The 19500-nt window shown below is 47.0% G+C and overlaps 1 protein-coding gene across 1 annotated transcript; it reads left to right on the forward strand.

Annotated features, from left to right (window-relative positions):
- Positions 1 to 394: 394 nt before the first annotated feature.
- On the forward strand, positions 395 to 6481 carry Msx2 (msh homeobox 2). Its single transcript, XM_004665007.2, has 2 exons — positions 395 to 796; positions 4831 to 6481. The coding sequence occupies exons 1-2, from the start codon at positions 412 to 414 to the stop codon at positions 5253 to 5255; spliced, it is 810 nt and encodes a 269-aa protein (XP_004665064.1). The 5' UTR covers positions 395 to 411; the 3' UTR covers positions 5256 to 6481.
- Positions 6482 to 19500: the final 13019 nt, after the last annotated feature.

Below are 19500 nucleotides of genomic sequence, written 5' to 3' on the forward strand. Positions count from 1 at the left end.
AAGAGAGAAGAAATGGGATTCGGCGAACTTCCTCTTTAAATAATCGGCCTTAATTACGCCTTGGACTTTTCAGTTTGGGTGATTATAACCCTTGAGGGATCACCTAATAACAACTTTGCTGACTGCTCCTGTAATTAACTCCTAATTTATTTCAAACGGGGCGGGGAGGGGGAAGAGGGAGGGAGTCCCAGCCTCTTCCGGAAGAGCCAATCACAGACGAGCTCTCGTGACGTCGGTGACAGAGCGGGCGCTGATTGGATGATCTGAGTCTCCCACTTCCCCCTTGGAGGACAGGCCGGGCTCGCAGCGCGTCCCCGCGCACGGCCCCCCCCACCCCCCTTGGCCAAAAGTTGGGAGTCCTTGCGCTGCTGCGGGCTTGCCAGCGGAGTAACGCGCCGGGACCGAGAAGTGATGGCTTCTCCGTCCAAAGGTAATGACTTGTTTTCATCCGATGAGGAGGGTCCAGCGGTGATGGCCGGGCCGGGCCCCGGGCCTGGGGACGCCGAGGAGCGCAGAGTCAAGGTCTCCAGCCTGCCGTTCAGCGTGGAGGCGCTCATGTCCGACAAGAAGCCATCCAAGGAGGCGTCGCCGCTGCCGGCTGAAAGCGCCTCGGCGGCCGGAGCTACCCTCCGACCGCTGCTGCTGCCGCCGCCGCCGCCGGGACACGGCGTCCGGGATGCGCACAGCCCCGGTCCCCTGGTCAAGCCCTTCGAGACGGCCTCCATCAAGTCGGAGAACTCCGAAGACGGAGCTGCTGCGTGGATGCAGGAACCCAGCAGATACTCGCCGCCGCCGAGTGAGTGCGCGCCGGGGACGCGATATGTGTGTGTGTGTGTGTAGGGGAGGGGGGTGCACGGGAGCTTGGGGTGCCAGTGGGAACTCATGGATGTTCCAGGCTGGAGGGACACGCACACACACCCCTCTTGCATTCGCTGTTCGTCCCGGAAGCTGGCTTGCTTGGCAACTCTTGACCCCTGGGTACTCCGGGAGTGCTGCGAGCTGACCGCATCCTGTCTGGATGATCACGACGCAGTACTTGACCAGTATCTTCCCCCCCACCCCACCGCATCCCCGCCACCACCCCCAAAGTTCAACATGTTTGTGTCCTTACTGATATTTGAATAGCAATCCCCAGCGGCTGGTTTCTGGAGTCCTTGGCCCTGCACTCGGGCCACTTGGCCTGTTTGTGTTTGACTGTCTTCTTTGGGCTCTGCCTTGGAAGTGAGGAGGAAAAAATACTCACGTTTAATGAGATAACTGAGATGAACGTGTGCCGCATGCAAGGCGGCTGGCTGTCTTAGCCACCTTTCAAAGAGCATGGTCCTGCGAAGTTTTCCTCCATTTTAAAGATGAGCTAATTGGGCATCGACAGAAAAGCGTTAGCTTTCTGGAACTCCGCGTGTGTCCCAGCCAGATCCTATGAAGGAGTAGTGGCAGAGACGGAGCGGAGAGGACCCTTCTCTCTCTGCCCTCCTCGCGGCCACTACCTTGTTAGCTGGGTTCTTAGTTTCTGGGGGAGGTCGATGGGGCAGACTCTGAGGGACTCTGCTGGACTCCCTATAAAAAGTGACAGACTATACAGGATGGGCCCATTAGCCTACCAGATTGGGATCTTCGCTAGACCGGGACATGCCACCTGTGGCTATCTCCTTTTTTTTTCAGACTTGGCAATGATGCTTGGAAGAGAACTGCCTTTGCTAGTTTCAATATTAGGCGTGGGGAGCTGGTCTCCACACACTGGTTGGTGTGCTGGCCAGTTTGGAGCCTTTTCCCTAGAGGCTAGGTCCAGGCCCTCACCTCTGTACCCCGCTTCCTCCAGAGAGGCTGCCCCGATTTGTTCCCCCTCTCCCCTACTTAGCATCCCTCTTAGGGTCTCCAGTCCTGTGGCTGTTTGAAGAAATTATTTCCCGAAAGCTCCTTGTAATATTCTCTTGGCCTTTGAAAATGCCTTGCGTTTTTCTCCCCCTTGTCCGCCCACCTCTCACTCACCACACTCTGGACAAATCTAGAAAACAGGCAGCCTGTGAAGGGACTGTCTTAACGAACTAAGCTAGCCCAGAGCCTGTCTTTATTTCCCCCTTCAGCAGCCCTCAGCATTGGAGATACACAATTATTTTGTGAACAAAACAAGGCCATATACCCAGGCGTCAGTGGCTGTCCCCTCTGGCAGTCTCTCTCCACCCTGTTGGAAATTCTGAAAGACTGAAAGGGTACAGAGATTAAGGACTCAAAGAATTTAAACTCAAGTTTACACAGTGCTTTACAGCATTTTTCACCATATTATCTTATCTTATCTCCTTTGTGAGGCCGCAGCCAGCCTCTTGTTAACAGATGTGGACATTTCAACAGAGTTCAGTAGGATCAGCAGTTTGGGCCTGTTGGAAAAAAACTTGGAAATATTTTACTGGTCACTTAACCAAGTGGGGCTCTGGATACTCCAAAATGTGAGCTTTGAAGCCACCCCAAGGGATAGATTTTATTTATCCATTTTAATGCAGTGAAGTAGAGGCTCAAAAGCATTAGAATTTTGGAATGCTTGTGTATTCCTAAGGCCTGGGGCCATGCCCTGCAGCATATCCAGTATTCCAGCTTTAATTGGAATGATAGTCAAAGGTCAGAAATCCTGGCATTTTTTAGTCCCTGAAGGCCTGGGAGGGTAGCCCTCCACTAGCTCCATAATCATCTCTATAATGGGTTTTTGCTTCCCTGCCATAGGTAAGGCAGCAACCATTGGCAGTAGGAATGACCTTTTCATGAGAGAAGCTGGAGAGTCTCAGAAAAGAATTTATTTGAAAACGTTGATACTTTGGGGTTGGAGTTTTCAGAGAGGGAGCACAGGGGTCTGGTCAGAGCAGCGTGAGCCTGGACATGCTAAGAACCAGAGCTAGGAGCTGGAGCAGGCGAGACCCACCGCCCCTGGGCCTGGTTGTGTTATTTGGAGAAAGTAGGATAAATGCTATTTTGCCTTGTATACTCGCATCCTTCCTGGGGCTAGTCTGAAATGGGGCAGGGAAGAGCATGGGGAGCAGTGGAGGGAGGAAGCCTCCTAGTTTCATGGCTTTGTTGATACACATGCACAAGGTTCTCATGGCCTCAATTTTATAATTCCCATGCAGCGTCAGGAACAGCCTGATTTACTCACATTCAAAAGCCCTTATATAGAACCAGGAGCAAGTGTAATGCTATTAAAGTTGGGTGTCTGAACTGAAGCACCTGGATCCTCCTGTAAAAAGGGGTCCTAGCCAGGTTTGGAAAGGGTGAGAATGTTGTAGGTCTTCCTTTGTGAATTCGGTAGTAGAAAGCTCTCTGCTCTGGGGTTTATTTAGGAATTAGCAAATGCAAAAGCCTAGGCTTTAGGAAGGTTTTTACCCATCCCTCTCCCAGGCTTCTGTTCACTGATTACAGAATCCTCTGCTCCCTAGTAATGGTTAATCATGGGGCACTAAGACAGATCTATCTCTCCTGGAGATGGAGGCTGGGTTAGGACTTGTGCTATACCACTGTCAAGTATGGAGCGTAAACTCCTCCTTGGGCCACCAAAGTAACTAAACAAGAAATGTGACATTCCCCCATGAATACACTGGAGTTACTACTCTGGCTGCATTTGGAGAATTAGCATAGCTCATAAAAGCCAAATGCAGAAAATTAATTGTTTAGTGTTCTATTCCTGTCATTCTCCACCCCTTCCCCCTCCCCTTGAGGAAAACAAGCCCGTGGTTAGTTGCTGTGTGGGATCATGAGGCCCTAGCCTTCTGACTTCCTAGAACTCAATGCATTTAAAATGCAGAGTCTGGACGCTGTTGCCATACCTTCATTTTGCTTGTTATTGCCAATTTCTAAATTCTGGCAACAGACTAATCATTCACACATTTGCCCTACACCATAGAATGGATGCAGGGGATGACTAAGATGTCATCCTCATGTACCCTCCGTTCAGAGGCAGTATGATTTCTCTTGACATGGATGTTTATGAGCAAGCTAATTTTTCCTCCGTCTTAGTAAAGTTTATATGACCAGAGCACCCAGCCAAGAAACTTGTTTCCATGGCCAGATCTGTGAAATGATGTCCAGATTGTATAATCTATAGGGTAGATGGAATGACAGCTGTGTGGTTGTTTATGGGTCTGCCCCCACATCCAGGGATGCTGTTAATTTACCACAGACCTTATCTGCATGGTTATCCTTTATAAATATGCTGTGCAGTCCAACTTTTCCCAATTTAGAGAGGAGGCCAAGGGAAATGGTTAAAGCCAGCATCCTTTTCTGTTTCATTCTTCCTGGGTGTTTGTTAACCATTCAGAGCAGGTATGAATCCAAGCTCTTCATTTGAACAATAAAGGAAATTAAACTTACACTTAAGCTTTATTTCTCAAAACACTCTTCTTCCTTGATTTAGGAAGAACTTTATTCATATGTGTTTTATTTAAAGTTTCCCCAAGGCTGTGTTTTCCATATAGAAAGTTAGTTCCACGATCATAAGCAGTACTCAAACTGATATTTAAAAAGTAAATAAAGCCACTTCTTCATTTAAATTTGGTTCATCCTCACTCCTCTTCTCCAAAAGAGACATGGATTTGAAAAAAGTACTTTTTTTTTTTTTTTTTTTTTTGAGTTAGGGTTACCTGGAATTCACTATGTAGTCTCAGGGTGGCCTCGAACTCACACTGATCCTCCTACCTCTGCCTTGGGATTAAAGGCATGCACCACCACGCCCACCAAAAGTGCCTCTTTGAAAAATAAAACAAGTGCTTGTCGTTAAGAGTGGGCCTGCACAGGTCACCCTGGAGAAGATACCTCCTTTGCTAATGGATTCCCCTCTCTGTCCTCCAGGACACATGAGCCCCACCACCTGCACCCTGAGGAAACACAAGACCAACCGGAAGCCGCGCACACCTTTCACCACATCCCAGCTCCTGGCCCTGGAGCGCAAGTTCCGCCAGAAACAGTACCTGTCCATTGCAGAGCGCGCGGAATTCTCCAGCTCTCTGAACCTTACAGAGACCCAGGTCAAAATCTGGTTCCAGAACCGAAGGGCCAAGGCGAAAAGACTGCAGGAGGCCGAACTGGAAAAGCTGAAAATGGCTGCCAAACCTATGCTACCCTCCGGCTTCAGTCTTCCTTTCCCTATCAACTCACCCCTGCAAGCCGCCTCCATATACGGAGCATCCTACCCTTTCCATAGACCTGTGCTACCAATCCCGCCTGTTGGACTCTATGCCACGCCAGTAGGATATGGCATGTACCATCTATCCTAAGAAAGACCAGATGGACAGACTCCACAATGGATGTTTGCCTAAGAGGATTCCCAGTCCCTCTCCAAGAAGGTGGTGCCAACCCAGTACTTCTCCATGCAAACCTTGTATGGACCATCCTAAGCAGCCGGGTCCACAGGGCTATTGCCATAGTATGAATTTGTACTTTAGGTGAGAGGCACCAAGCCCTGTTGTGTTGGCCCCTTGTTCTCTCACAAAGATCGGCTTTGATAATTTTTATGTATAAATATATATAATAAAATATAAGACATTTTTATATGCCAGATGTAAAAATTAAAATTATTTTGAAAGGCAAAATTTATAGACATTTATACATTTCCTATATCACTTTCTTAAGATACTGCATAAGTCTACTTGTTCTATTTTCTTAAAGGGAGAGACACAATACTTGCAAAAATGTGCTGAAATGTGATTGTTTAGATAGGATGGTTGATTTTTGCTTATGGAAAACATACCGGAATTAGAAACAGTGCACACAGGAAGTGGATATGAAGAGATTCTTCCAAGTGAAGGAGATGTATGACATGCTTGTGTTTTATGTGCATAGGAAAAGTTTCTTTTGATACCACAGTTTGGTACTATTTTTTTTCTTCCCTCCACAGAAAGCTTTTGCTTTTGAAAGATCAATAAGAGGATAAAAATAACCCTGAGAATACTTCAGGGACAGGTAGAAAATAGGGAAAATTTCCAATTTCTGTCTAGGCTCTTGTGCTTGGCACCATGTTGGGTCATTGGAGAGTAAAAGGAAAAAAGGTGATTCTATGAAGTGCTAGGTCCATCTGCCCTCACACATTACACAGATAATGGGGAGGGGCACAATCATTTTCTGTTTTAAAGATGAATCTCTTGTAACCATTACCTATTTTAAATATTTTTTCAACAGTTGATAGAATCAGGAAGGAAAGTCATGTTTTCTCTTTATGTACTTATGGCATGTGTTAAACTTATTAGGAAAATTTATATACTCTTTAACATGCTGGGGACAGAGTGTTAATAAGCCATGTCTTGACTTCTAAAAATGGTGTTGTCAAACAGCCCATTTAGCTCCCTGGTATGTTGTTACATTCTCATCTGTTGCTTCTCTTCTTCCTTCACTATATTTCTATCCCTTTCAAAGGGTGCCTTGTACAATTTTATATATTTTATTGAAGAGTTATTTCTTATCTCTTATTCTGGATTAAATTAAACGTTTACTTTATTGCAGTAAAGTTTGTCCCAACTCAATTATTTTAAAAGGCATGCTGTATTTTTAGCTCAGTTAAGCTCAGGAGAAAAAAAAAGAAAAAAAAATGCCATCCAGATGAGGAAGGGTAGTTGGTGCTTTTAATTGTTGGTTTAATGTGAATCAGTCAAGAAGTGTGGCCAAATTTGGGGGTGGAGGAGTCAGCTGAGAACCCCGAGATACTTTGGAGAGTTGACTGGCAGCCTGTGTGGCTCCGGGAAACAGGGTGGGAATTGCTACTAGAAGCTTGTCAAACTGCAATGAAAGACAAGCTTAAAAAAAAATTAGTGAGACAGTACTGAGTAGTCTGTAGATGATCAAGAGTAAATGTTGAACTTGAAATGCTGCAACTACTAAGACAACTTCAAGCTAGAAAATAGGTTTAAGCTGCCTTTGTCGGGGGGAGCCAGGGTAAAAGGAGGGGGCACTGCTGCAGGAATCCTGAAACCCGCTTCTGTTGCGGTCTCCCTCTCCTCCCCGGGAAGATGGACCCCAAACCGGCTCTCTTCCAGTTCAAGGGAGATGTTTCCTTCAAGTACCTCTTGCTAACCAGTCTATCAACCACGAAGGGAACTAGATACTCTCCTGGGTCCGGCTTGGTTTTTGAGGCATCCTCGTAAAATTAAAAGGGTAAGGATAAGAGAGGTTAGGAAGGATCTTAAATAGTTTTGTTGTTGTTATTGTTGTTGAACAAAATTAGCCATTCGTGGCTACCGGCGATACCTTTCAAAAAGGTAGAAGAAACCTCCCCCCACCGAAAGCAAGAACCTGGCGCCTCGGCTGCAGCCTGGAGACTGGCGCGCTTTCATCCCTTCCCGGGTACCAGTGTGTCTGTCATCTCACCCACTTTGGAGATGGGCGACTGAGAAAATCCGTTTCTGTGAAGCCAGGGCTTCTGGGATGGGGCCCCTTGGTCTCAGTTTTAAGAGTTTTTTCAGTTCCTGGGAGGAGCGAGATCCCAAAATCCTAGTCATAGGCTTGAAATTTGGAAGCCAGTGTCCTTCCCGCCAGGTCTCCCCTTCAGAGCCTGCGGAGCTACTGGCGGTCCTGGATGCTCCCAAAAGGTGCGCTTCGGCCTCCCACTAGGCCTTGCCAGCCCGCAGTCCTTCCTGGCCGCAATCTGCCATGCACACTTAAGGGATGCGTTTCCCAAACGCCAAAGTCCTTCCCGGATTCGTCATCAGCCGCCAAGTTGGGTCACTAATTAGCCCGGTCCACCGACCTTCCTTCCCGGCGCCGCGCGGACCCATCGCCCCGGGCGATGTGAGCTTTAGCGGGGGACGAGGATCCGGGGAGAAGCGAGCTTCGGGGTAGACTTCATCTTGCCCCAGGCAGGTAAGGCACACGACCCCGATGGAGAACCACTTCTACGTCTTGAGTGGATGGTGGGGGTCGTTGGAAAGGGGAAACAGTTGCGCAGGCGACTGGGTGGATGGGTTTTTTTCAGGAGGAGGACCAGGCCAGAGGTCCCCGCCAGCCCCTCCCCTCCAAGCTTCCTTTCATCCTCAGGTTTGGGGACAGCTATCTCACCAAGGACTTGTCCCTGGACAAACTTGGAATCACGCACAGGGCGCTTGAGAGACCAGAATGACCAGCTGCGGCGACAGAAGGACCCTCTCTGGTCCAGGACTGTGCGCAGAGATGCACTGGAAAGTGTGCAGACTTTGGGGACATCCTTTCGTAGACCGCTGGAAGCCTGGCGCAGGAATCTACCTGCTCTTCTGTACTTTAAACGCTTTCCACGGAAACTTTGCAGAAAGACAACTCTGCTTGCCTAAAGTTCCGGAAAGAGAGCAGGGGAGAGATCGCGTTGATGGAGTCATGGAGCTCCCGCTTAGGCACGAAAGAGGCAGTTTTCCTGCACATGTAGTCGCTTACACAGCCTTCATAGAGGTTATTAGCACCGGAGGAAATGGAAGCCCAGAGATGTGGCCCTTGGGGGGGTCACAGAGAAAGAGGCAGGGGAATCCAGATCCAAGGGTGAGCAGAGGAGGTGGGCGTCAGAGCTGGATGGAAGGCCCTTTCAGAAAGCAGGCGGAGATGTAGAGGGTCCAGGTTTTGGAGTCTTGGAGGGGGGTTATTGTCATCCTTCCTTGCTGTGAGGGGCTTTGGGCAGAGGGGCCTGGAACCCAGCCTGCCCCCTCCCCCTCGCAGCCCTGCCTTGGCGATGGGGGGCAGGGTCGCGGGAGGTAGGCAGCCCAGGCCCGGCTGAGAGCGGGGCGCTGGCGAAACGTCTGCCTGACCCGACTGAAAAGAGGATGCCTGCCTTTGAGCACAACCTTGTCTGACCGAATGAAAACTCCCACGGCCATTCTTCGCTATAAAAAGCCTCTCATTTGCCACGGGTTGGAGAAGCCCTTGCCTCACCCCCATTCCCTTTCCACTGCCAGGCTTGAAATAAGCATAAACCTCGTTTATAAAAGAACTCGCCTCCCCCCCTCCCTCCTTCTCTCCTTCCCTCCCTATCCAAAATCTCAGGCCCCGTTGGTGATGTTCATTGTGACTGTTGTCTCTTTTCCTGTAGGAACAGCCAGGGATCCCCAACAGGTGATAACCGTGGGCCTCTCTCTTTAAATGAAATAAAGTAGCTACAAATAGCAGGAAACGTCTGTCAGCTCTAGTATACCCACCTCTCACCCCAGCCTCCTCACCCTCTCCTTCCTAGAACAAAATAAAAATTTATTAAAAAAATCATAAAGTTACTTTCTGAGGTAGCCCGCTTCAAAGCGGAGCGGGAGTCCCGGGCTGCGGAATCCTGAGCCCTGCTCTGATAAGGTTCCTGGTAATCAAATCCAAACTCCATCCACCTCCTCTGACTCTCTCCAAACAACCTCCGACTTCTCTGCATTTGTTGATGAAAACACTTTGATGTCCTGAGTCCTCCAAACAATTATTATTATAATTTTAAACAACCTGGTATTTTCCATTACTAACGGCTCGGGCTTTGAAGTTACACCTCATAATTTCCTAAATTAAATAAATCATTTTAAGTTTGCACTGGGAGGCTTTTAATAGTAGAGAAAGGAATATCATTATCTTATTGAGACCCAATTGTGGTGGCTCCAGCTAGGCTGTAGCTAGGGGCAAGGCAGACTGAGTCTAACAGACATACTTTATTAACCTCCCATAACTCTTGAAGAACAGTTTTATATTTTCTTTGATTTCCCCCTCTCTCTCTTGTTTTAAAGCTGTCCCAACCTTTAATTAGTGTCTAATATGAAAAGCATTATTTTTTAATGCTATGTAATTTACCAGCGGCAACAGGCCAACTTAACAATTGTTTATTGGACTTGGGTTTTCACACAGGGCAAAGAATGCCACTCCAAACCCAACTTTTCATGGGTGGTTGCACTAATTAATACAGTGTCTGAAGCTCCTAGAGTTTTTTTTTTTTTTTTTTTAAATATTGAAGCCTATGGGGGTGGAGGAGCGTTTGAGAAGTCCAGTTCTTGCCGACCATGTTCTCTGATTTCTGATTTCTTTCGTGCTGGTTTCATCCTGTCTGTGGAATTTGCTCCTTGGGTCTGGAGATTCTGAGGTTCCCCCAGCAACAGCTGGCCAGGGGAATCCCGGCACCTCCTGCTTGTGATTTATTATGCTTTTTGGGGGGCCAGGCTTGGGGGCTCTGGGAGACCATTACTGATTTCAAGCTTAGGGGTGCGGTCACCCCTCAACCGTCCTGTTTCAGAGTGAGGAGCTTAGTTTGATCCTTGGGTTGGGTCAAGTCAGGCTCCCCAGGACAAATGCCAGGTCTTCCAGGCGCCTCAAGCAGCATTTGACACTGGGCATAGAATTTACTGGACTGAAGTATGGATAGAGGCAAGGGCAGGAGCAACCCAGACCCATACTTTCTCCTTCCTGGCCCATTTGTCTTTATTTCTCTTTCCCTTCCACCCTCACTTTCTCCCCCTTCATATTCCTGCTTTGTTGCCCCCTCCTTCATTTGTCTTATTTTTCATGTTGGTCCCAGCTTGCTGCATTTTCTCCCCCCGCTCCACACCCAAGGTAGGGTCTCACTGTAGCCCAGGCTGACCTGGAAATTCATTATTTAGTCTCAGGCCTCGAACTCACAGAGATTCTCTTACTTTTGTTTGCTGGGAATATTAAAGGTGTGCGCCACCACGCCCCCGACTTTTCAGCGTTTTTTTTTTTTTTTTTTTTTTTTTTTTGGTTTTTAGAGGTAGGGTTTGACCCTAGCCCAGGCTGATTTGGAATTCACTATGCAGTCTCAGGGTGGCCTCGAACTCACTCATGGTGATCCTCCTACCTCTGCCTCCTGAGTGCTGGGATTAAAGGCGTGCGCCATCACACCCGGCTCTTCGGCAATTTTTTTAAATAAAAAATCTTTTTAAATTGACAATTTCCATGAACATAAATAGTAGACCATGATCTTCATCCGCTCTCATCACTTTCCCTTTCCCTCCTCCCAAATCTCCCTTCCACTGAATCCCTTCTTTTTCAACCAGGGAGTCTCTCTTCTATTTTGACGTACACCTTTTCCAATTTTTGTTTTGTCTGTCTTTCGAGCTCCAGCGCCTGAAGCCGGGCGCCCAGAGCAGCCCGGACTCCCTGACTGCACCTGGCCGGCGGGCTTCGGGGGAAAGGGCGACAAAAACCCTCGGTCCAAGAAGGGGTGGGGGACACCACCCAGTTTCCCTTCTAGAAGCGATGGGCGTCGGGAGCTAGAAAGAAGGACACCGTCCTGGCGCGCGGCCCCTTCCGCCCCGCCTGCCGCCAGCCGCCCGTTTGATGTCGCGGGCCCTGCAGGAATGCGAGGCGGGTTATCAATCACCCAGCTGGATCCCGAAGGTCTCAGCCTAATCACATTTAATTGCTCGTGGAGGCCCATTCTCGCCCCCGGCCCGCCGCCTCGCTCAATTACTCCCCAAATATCTGCCATCAATATATGCGCGCTGACACCGGGTCCAGCCAGCACCACTGGCCCGGGACATCGCAGGCGACCAGGTGCACTCAACCGCCCCCCCCCTCCGCACCCCCATCATTAAACTTACACCTCGACGCCCAGGGGAGTAAGCCAAGCAGATAATCACACACACACACACACACACACACACACACACACACACACACTTTTTTTTATTGAGCGTTTCACAAGTGGCAGACACGGATGGTCAGCGATTTACATCCGTCTGGCTCGGAGGAGTCTCGGGGAGACTGTCACCTTCTACTTTGGAGTGAAGGGGATCGGTCAGGTTTACCCTGTGTGCCTGATGTAGCAAAGGCAAGCAGTGGGACAAGTGGGGATGGCGCGCGGGGGGGGGGGGGGGGCAGTGAGACCTTGCCACCCTGCCAGTCCAAAGCCCGTGCAGGAAAGCACGAGGCAATAGTGCCTCCCAGAGGACTCTAGAGTTACCTGTCCCCCTCCCCCCCTGAGGTGTGCTAGCTGGCACCTTTAGCTAGCTGCCTATTTATTCAGCACTCCCTGAAACTTGGTGAACTAAGTACCCTGAGCCGGAAGATCAGAGCCTCCCTCCCTCCGCCCCCACCCAGGGCCATGGCACAAGAAGGGCCTCGGTCTGAAGCCCTGGCCTGTGCCCGGCCCGAGCAGTCCCAGGACACAGCTGCAGTCCCTCCAGGCTGCTTCACTCTGGTCCCTCAGGGAAACCTAGAGGTTTGGAATGCATGGGTCCTCTCACTTTTATCTTATTTTATTTTATTTTTGATAAGGTCTTGCTCTAGCCCAGTCGCTATATATTCTCAGGTTTGCCTCAAACTCACAGCAATCCTACCTCTGCCTCCTCGGCACTGGGATTTAAGGCCTGCCCCACCATGGCAGGTCCCCCTCTCTCTCTTTTATTTTCGAGGTAGGGTCTCACTCTAGCCTAGGCTGACCTGGAATTTACTAGGTACTTTCAGAGTGGCCTTGAACTCATGGCGATCCCTCCTACCTCTGCCTCCTGAGTGCTGAAATTGAAGGTGTGTGCCACCACGCCCGGCTTTCAGGTTTTTTTTTCTCCCCCCAAGGTAGGGTCTCCTTCTCAAGCCCAGGCTGACCTGGAATTCACTATGTTGCCTGTCTCAGGGTGGTCTCTAACCCACTGTGATCCTCCTACCTCTGCCTCCCAAATGCTGGGATTAAAGACATATATATGCCGCCACACCTGGCTTCCCGTCATTTTTGTAGAACATTAAAGTATGTCCCAGGCAGCACAATGTTTAGAGAAGCTGCAGTGGTGAAATCACACTTCATGTCGCTCTGAGTCCATGGACCCCTGCAGCCTCAGCCTGGCTCGTCATTTGCATCACACCATAGCTGGGCTTGGCAGCTCCACCTTTCATCCCAGCACTCAGGAAGCTGAGGTAGTAGGATCATTGAGTTCCAGGCCAGCATAGGCTATAGAGTGAGCTTTTCTTAAATTTAAAAATATCTCTATCTATTTGCAATCAGAGAGACAGTGAGACAGAAAGAGAAACGGCATACCAGGGCCTTTTGCTGATGCCAACAAACTTCAGACACATGCTCCACTTTGTGCATCTGGCTTTACTTAGGTGCTGGGGACTCGAACCCAGGCCAGCCGGCATTATAAGCAAGTGTCTTTAACCACTGCACCATCTCTCCAGCCCCAGAATGAGTTGTTTTTTTAAATATTTATTTATTTGTGAGCAGTAAGGGTAGAGAGATAGTATGGGCATGTCAGAGCCTTTTGCCACTACAAACTCCAGATGCACAAAGTAGCACATGCACCTGTCTTTATGTGGGTACTGGGGAACTGAACCTGGGCCAGCAGGCTTTGCAAGCAAGTGCCTATAACAGCTGAGACATCGCCCCAGCCCCACAGAGTGAATTTCAGGTCAGCCTGGGCTAGAATTAGATAAGAGAGAGAGAGGGAGGGAGGGTGAGAGAGAGAGAGAGAGAAAGAGAGGGAGAGAGATTGATTTGGAGGTCATGTATATATTTTATGTGGTTTAACATTCATGGAGCAGTAATAATTATATCTCCAGTCAAAGGAGAAAGGGTGCCGTCTGAAGTTAGCACTTGATGCCAATTACTTGGTGTTTTTCTAAAATTTATTTTATTTTTATTTATTTGTAAGGAGAGAGATTAAGAGAGAGAGAGAATGGGCTGCCAAGGCCTATTGCGACTGCAAATGAACTCTAGATGTATGTGCCACTTTGTGCATCTGGCATTACATGGGTAATGAGGAATTGAACGCAGGTGGTCAGGCTTTGTAGGCATTGCCTTAACTGCTGAGCCATCACTCCAGCCGTTGGTGATGGTTTTTTTGTTTCGGATTTTTTTAAAAAGAGAATTTATTTTTATTTATTTATTTGAGAGGGGGAGCAGGGAGAGAGAAAGTATGGGCATGACAGGGCCTGGAGTAAACAAATTCCAGACCAATGTGCCACCTTGTGCATCTGGCTTACATGGGTTCTGGGGAATCAAACCTGGGTCCTTTGGCTTTGCAGGCACGCTCCTTAACTGCTAAACCATCCCTCTGGCCTGTAGGCTAGCCTGGAATTCACATTGTAGCCAATTCTGATCTTTAATCCTTGACCCTCCTGTTCCCACCTCCTCAATGCTAGATGACAGGCATGTGCTCTCACTGTAGCCCAGGCTGGCATGTGACCTGGAACTCACTCTGTAAGCAGACTGGCCTTGAACTCATCATGATCCTCCTACCTCAGCCTCCTGAGTGCCGAAAGAAAAGGTGTGCATACCATCATGCCTGGCAGGCTTTTTAAAAAACTTTTTATTTATTTGAGAGAGAGAGACATGAGCCCTTTTGTGCATCTGGCTTATGTGGGTCCTAGGTCCTTTGGCTTTGCAGGAAAGTGCCTTAACTGCTAAGCCATCTCTCCAGTCCCCTGGCAGCGTTTCCTCATTTCCCTGTGTGTGTGTGTGTGTGTGTGTGTGTACAGAATATGTTACAATGCCCAAAATACTTTCATACTCAGGATCTCATTTGGTTCTTGAGGCAATATCAAGTCTTGTAATTATCCTTATCTGATAGAAAATAAAAAGGGAGCTAAGAGGGATGATGTAACTTGCCTAAGGTCACACAGCAATGAAGTGGTCTGAGTTTAGTAGTTAGCTGTGAGGAATCCCTTTGGCCTGGTAGAAGGCAAGCCTTGGCTGGACTAAATAAATATATGTCTGTTTTTCTCCATCTAATTCATTAATCCAAAGTATACAGGTACCTGAAAGGAGTTTCTGGGATGCAGAGTATGATATAAAAAGAACTATTTTTGGCAAAGGTCTGTCTACTTTTTCTTCCTTTTAATTTTTTTTTGTTTATTTAAGGTAGTTTTACTCTAGTTCAGGCTGACCTGGATTTCACTAGGTAGTCTCAGGGTGGCCTCCAACTCCCTGGCAATCCTCCTACCTCAGCCTCCCAAGTGCTGGGATTAAAGGTGTGCACCACCACACCTGGCTTTTCTTAATATCTTTATTTATTTATTTATTTATTTTGAGAAAGAGAGAGAGAGAGAGAGAGAGAGAGAGAGAGAGAAAGTAAATGGGCACCCCAGGCTGACCCAGAACTCACTCTGTAGTCCAAGGCTGGTCTCCAACTCACAGCAATTCTCTTACCTCAGCCTCCTGAGTGCATGGGCCCATGATGCCTGGCTAGAGCTCCCATTTTTATTTTTATTTTTTTAATTTTTTGGTCATTAGTCCCAGCCACTCTCTGGCCCTTGCAACTATATAGAGTGGAGGCTACACAGGTATGTGGCCACATCCAGCTTTTCACATGGGTGCTGGGGAATTGAACTGAGGTGGTCTCAGGCCCTAATGCATGCTCATAACCTTTGAGCCATCTCCCAGCCCCTCTGCCTATTCCTATTTCACTGCTGAAATGACATGATGACAGCACCTGACTGTGTAGAAGACCGGAAAGTGGCTCCCAAGCCTCCTCGCAGAACAATCTCCTGAATGACGGTGGTGATGGACGAGGCTGTTATTGAGGTAGAATTGGCTAATTTAAAGAAAATACAAAGGGTTGCAAGCGTGCACCTATTCTTCCTGCCCACAGTGTCAGTGGCTCTGCTCCACTAGACTTTCTGGGTGGATTTCACCTTGGGAACAGAGAGGAGCCAAAAAGACAATGTAGAGAACCCCAGGGGTGAGTGTGGGGAATATGATCTTGAACTTGAGAAGTCTATGAAAGTAACTGGATGAAGTCATAGAGAATGGCTCTTGGGGAGACAGAGTAACATGCCTGTGCTCGGAGCCTTTGGGTGCCTTGGCATAGGGTAGAGCCAGGTAGCTGCTGCCTTTGAGGATCAGGTGCAAATGTAAATTATTTTTGATCTAGGGATACTTAACTACTGCTAAATCATGGCCTACTTTGACAAGAAGGTAAAACTCCTACTTTTTTTTTTAAGGTAGGGTCTTGCTCGAACTCAGGCTGACCTGGAATTCACTATGTAGTCTCAGGATGGCCTTGAACTCAAGGCAATCCTCCTACCTCTGCCTCCCGAGTGCTAGAATTAAAGGCACAGGCCACTATGCCTGGCTAAAACTCTGTTTTAATTTTTGTTTTCTCCTTACAAATAAGCAAGGAAGTTAGGCCTTAGAAAGAGTTAATTAAAAAGGAGATAAAATATTCCTAAAGCTTGGGGCAAATAAAAACTGAATCAAAAGTAGGAAGATCACTGTGAGTTCAAGGCCAGCCTGGGACTACAGAGTGAGAACCAGGTCAGCCTGGGCTAGAGTAAGACCCTGCCTCAAACCAACCCCCTACCATGGAAAAAAAAAAAACAAAAAACCAGAAAACTGAAACAGGGCTGAGGTTGTTGCTCAGTGGTTAAGATGCTTGCTTGCAAAGCTGCTGGTCTGGGTTGGGCTCCCCAGTACCCACATAAAGCCAGATATACAAGGCAATGCATGCATCTGGAGTTCATTTCCAGTGACAAGAGGCCCTGGCACGCCCATATTCACACACTATCTTTCCTCTGTCTCTCAAATAAATAAATAAAAATATTTTTACAACCCTGAATCAGACTTAACCATTTATTTCAGGGGCAATAATGTCCCAATTTTCCTCCACATATATCTGGCTACATCTGAGCCAACCACGTGCTTTTACAAGATAATGAATATGTGGGAAGTCCTTCAGGTACAAAATGACTATATATAACTCTTTCTGCCTACTTCTGTGAATCCTTCCTTCCATTGATCTATCATTTATCTATCCATCCATCCTGGTGCTGGGAATTGAATCACACTTGCTAAACACTTGTTTTTATTTATTTATTTGTTGGCTTGTTTCAAGATAGTAATCCTCCTACCTCTGCCTCCCAAATGCTGGGATTAAAGGTGTGCACCACCATGCCTGGCTGATCATTTATTTATTTATTTATTTAGCAGAGAAAGGGGGGGGGGGGAGAAAGAGAGGGAGAGAATGGGCGCGGTAGGGCCTCCAGCCACTGCAAACCAACTCAAGACATGTGCGCCCCCTTGTGCTAACATGGGCCCTGGGGAATCAAACCTGGGTCCTTTGGCTTTGCAGGCAAACCCCTTAACCACTAAGCCATCCCTCCAGCCCTGATCATTTTTTTTTATCCATATAGCAACATGTCACACCCTCATCTTACATTTATTTATTTATTTATTTATTTATTTATTTATTTATTTAACAGAGAAAGAGAGAGAGAGAGAGAGACAGAGAGAAGAGAGGGAGAATGGGCACACCAAGGCCTCTAGTCACTGCAGAGGAACTCTAGATGCATGTGCCACCTCATACTTCTGGCTTAACATGGGTATCGGGGAATTGAACCCAGGTTGTTAGGCTTTGCAGGCAAGTGCCTTAACTGCTGAGCAATCCCCCAGCCCTCATCTTATTGACAAGGAAACTAAGCCCCTGAAATTCCGTTATGAGCCATATTTCTAATTCATTTCAGTTGATCTGAGCTCAAATGGGACTTGGAAATCTGGTTTCTAAGCAACCTGAAATCTACTTCTCTTTACCTTGATGTCAATAACTCCCTGAGAGAGATGTCAGGATTGAGGTACCAAAACAGCCATCATCCTCCAACGCAAGCATCCATCCCACTAGCTCCTCCATGCTAAAAACACATGTGTCTTATTTAATTTTTATTTATTTATTTGAGAGAAAGAGAGAGAGAGAAAGAGAAAGAAAGAAAGAATTGGCATGCCAGGGCCTCTAAGCCACTGCAAACAAATTCCAGATGCGTGCACCACCTTGTGGATGTGGACTTATTATGGGTACTGGGGAAATTAAACCTGGGCCCTTTGGCTTTGCTGGCAAGCACATTCCCCCACTAAGCCACCTCTCCACCCTCTTATTTAATTTGATAAATACTTTTCCAAGACCAGAGAGTGAATAAAAGCATATTCTTTTTTTTTTAAATACTTTTTTTGTTCATTTTTTATTTATTTATTTGAGAGCAACAGACACAGAGAGAAAGACAGATAGAGGGAGAGAGAGAATGGGCGCGCCAGGGCTTCCAGCCTCTGCAAACGAACTCCAGACGCGTGCGCTCCCTTGTGCATCTGGCTAACGTGGGACCTGGGGAACCGAGCCTCGAACCGGGGTCCTTAGGCTTCATAGGCGAGCGCTTAACCGCTAAACCATCTCTCCAGCCCTAAAAACATATTCTTTTAACATGGATTATTAAAAATAAATAGTAAGCAAAAAGACAAATGTTTTGCCTTATCACACTCCCTTCCACACAAACTTCTTGGGCTACCTATCCCCCACTCCCTTTTACTTAGGTGTTTTCAACAGAGCACCCAACGATATAACACACACACTAGATTTGAATACAAACCAGCTATAGACAGCTCTTTGAGCATTACTTTGTTACTTTTTGTCAACCAAGGAAGGGCTGACTGCAAATCAAATTTTTTAAGCAGTTAAGATAAAGGAAGCCCATGGGGGTCAAGTGCTTTCCTGTCCCAGTTTGTAGCCCCAATGCTCAGAACAAGGATGCCCCTCCGAAGGTGTTCAGTTATCACATTAGTTAGGAAATTAAGGAAGCCAAATGTTTTGTCAAATGACCTAACATTTCCAGGAAAATGGTGGCTTAGAGTGTGGCTGATTTTTCTTTTTTAAGTTTTAGTAAATGTGTCTGTTTGTCACAAGTTCAAACTTTTAAAATATTGGTTTTGTTTACAAGATAATAAAAATGCTTTACATGTGGCAAGATGGATCAGGCAGTGTTATCAAAGCCATTATAAAAATAAGTTTCCTTGGTTCGGTTCAAATCTCTGATGTCTAGTCATATATGAGTATCAAATAAATGTTCAGAACCCTGACTAGTTAGGGTTTAGACTTAGGCAGACTATATACAGTCACTTTTCCTCATTCTCATATTTCACAGGAAAAAAAAAAAAGATTTAAAACATGGTATTAAATGAAACCCTCCTGAGTTATAAAATTGTCTAGGAGGACAAAGGAGGACAGAGCCCTTCCTCAAGGTTCATTTTACAAATGTGATCTAGGGAGGATTGGTTAGTCACTATACTCACTAGAGAGACTCAAGAATGAAGTTATGGGCTAGAGTGATGGCTCAATGGAAAGCCTAATGACTTGGGTTTGGCTTCCTAGTAACCATGTAAAGCCAGATACACAAGCTGGTGCATTTGTATGGAATTTTCAGTGGCTAGAAGCTCAGGCACGTCAATTCTCTCACTCTATCATAATTTAATTAATTAATTAATATAAATAATAAATATCTTTTAAAAAAAACAATGAAGTTCTGACTCTGGGCTGATGTGACCTAGTCTAGGAAGCCAGGGGAATCTTTAGAAAAATCTCTTTTTTTTTTTTTTTTCTCAAGGTAGCATCTCACTTTAGTCCAGACTGACATGGAACTCACTCTATAGCTCCAGGCTGCCCTTGAACTCACAGTGATCCTTCTACCTATGCCACCGCACCTGGCCTCTAGAAAAATGTCTTCTCTTCTTCCTGCCCTGGGCCTCTCACCATATTGTCCAGATTGGCTTCCCGGGTTCAAACAATCCTCCTGCTGTAATCACTCCCCAGCTCAAACATTTTCTTTTTCAATTTTTTTAAATCT

Source organism: Jaculus jaculus, chromosome 6 (assembly GCF_020740685.1).
Source record: "Jaculus jaculus isolate mJacJac1 chromosome 6, mJacJac1.mat.Y.cur, whole genome shotgun sequence".
NCBI lineage: Eukaryota > Metazoa > Chordata > Mammalia > Rodentia > Dipodidae > Jaculus > Jaculus jaculus.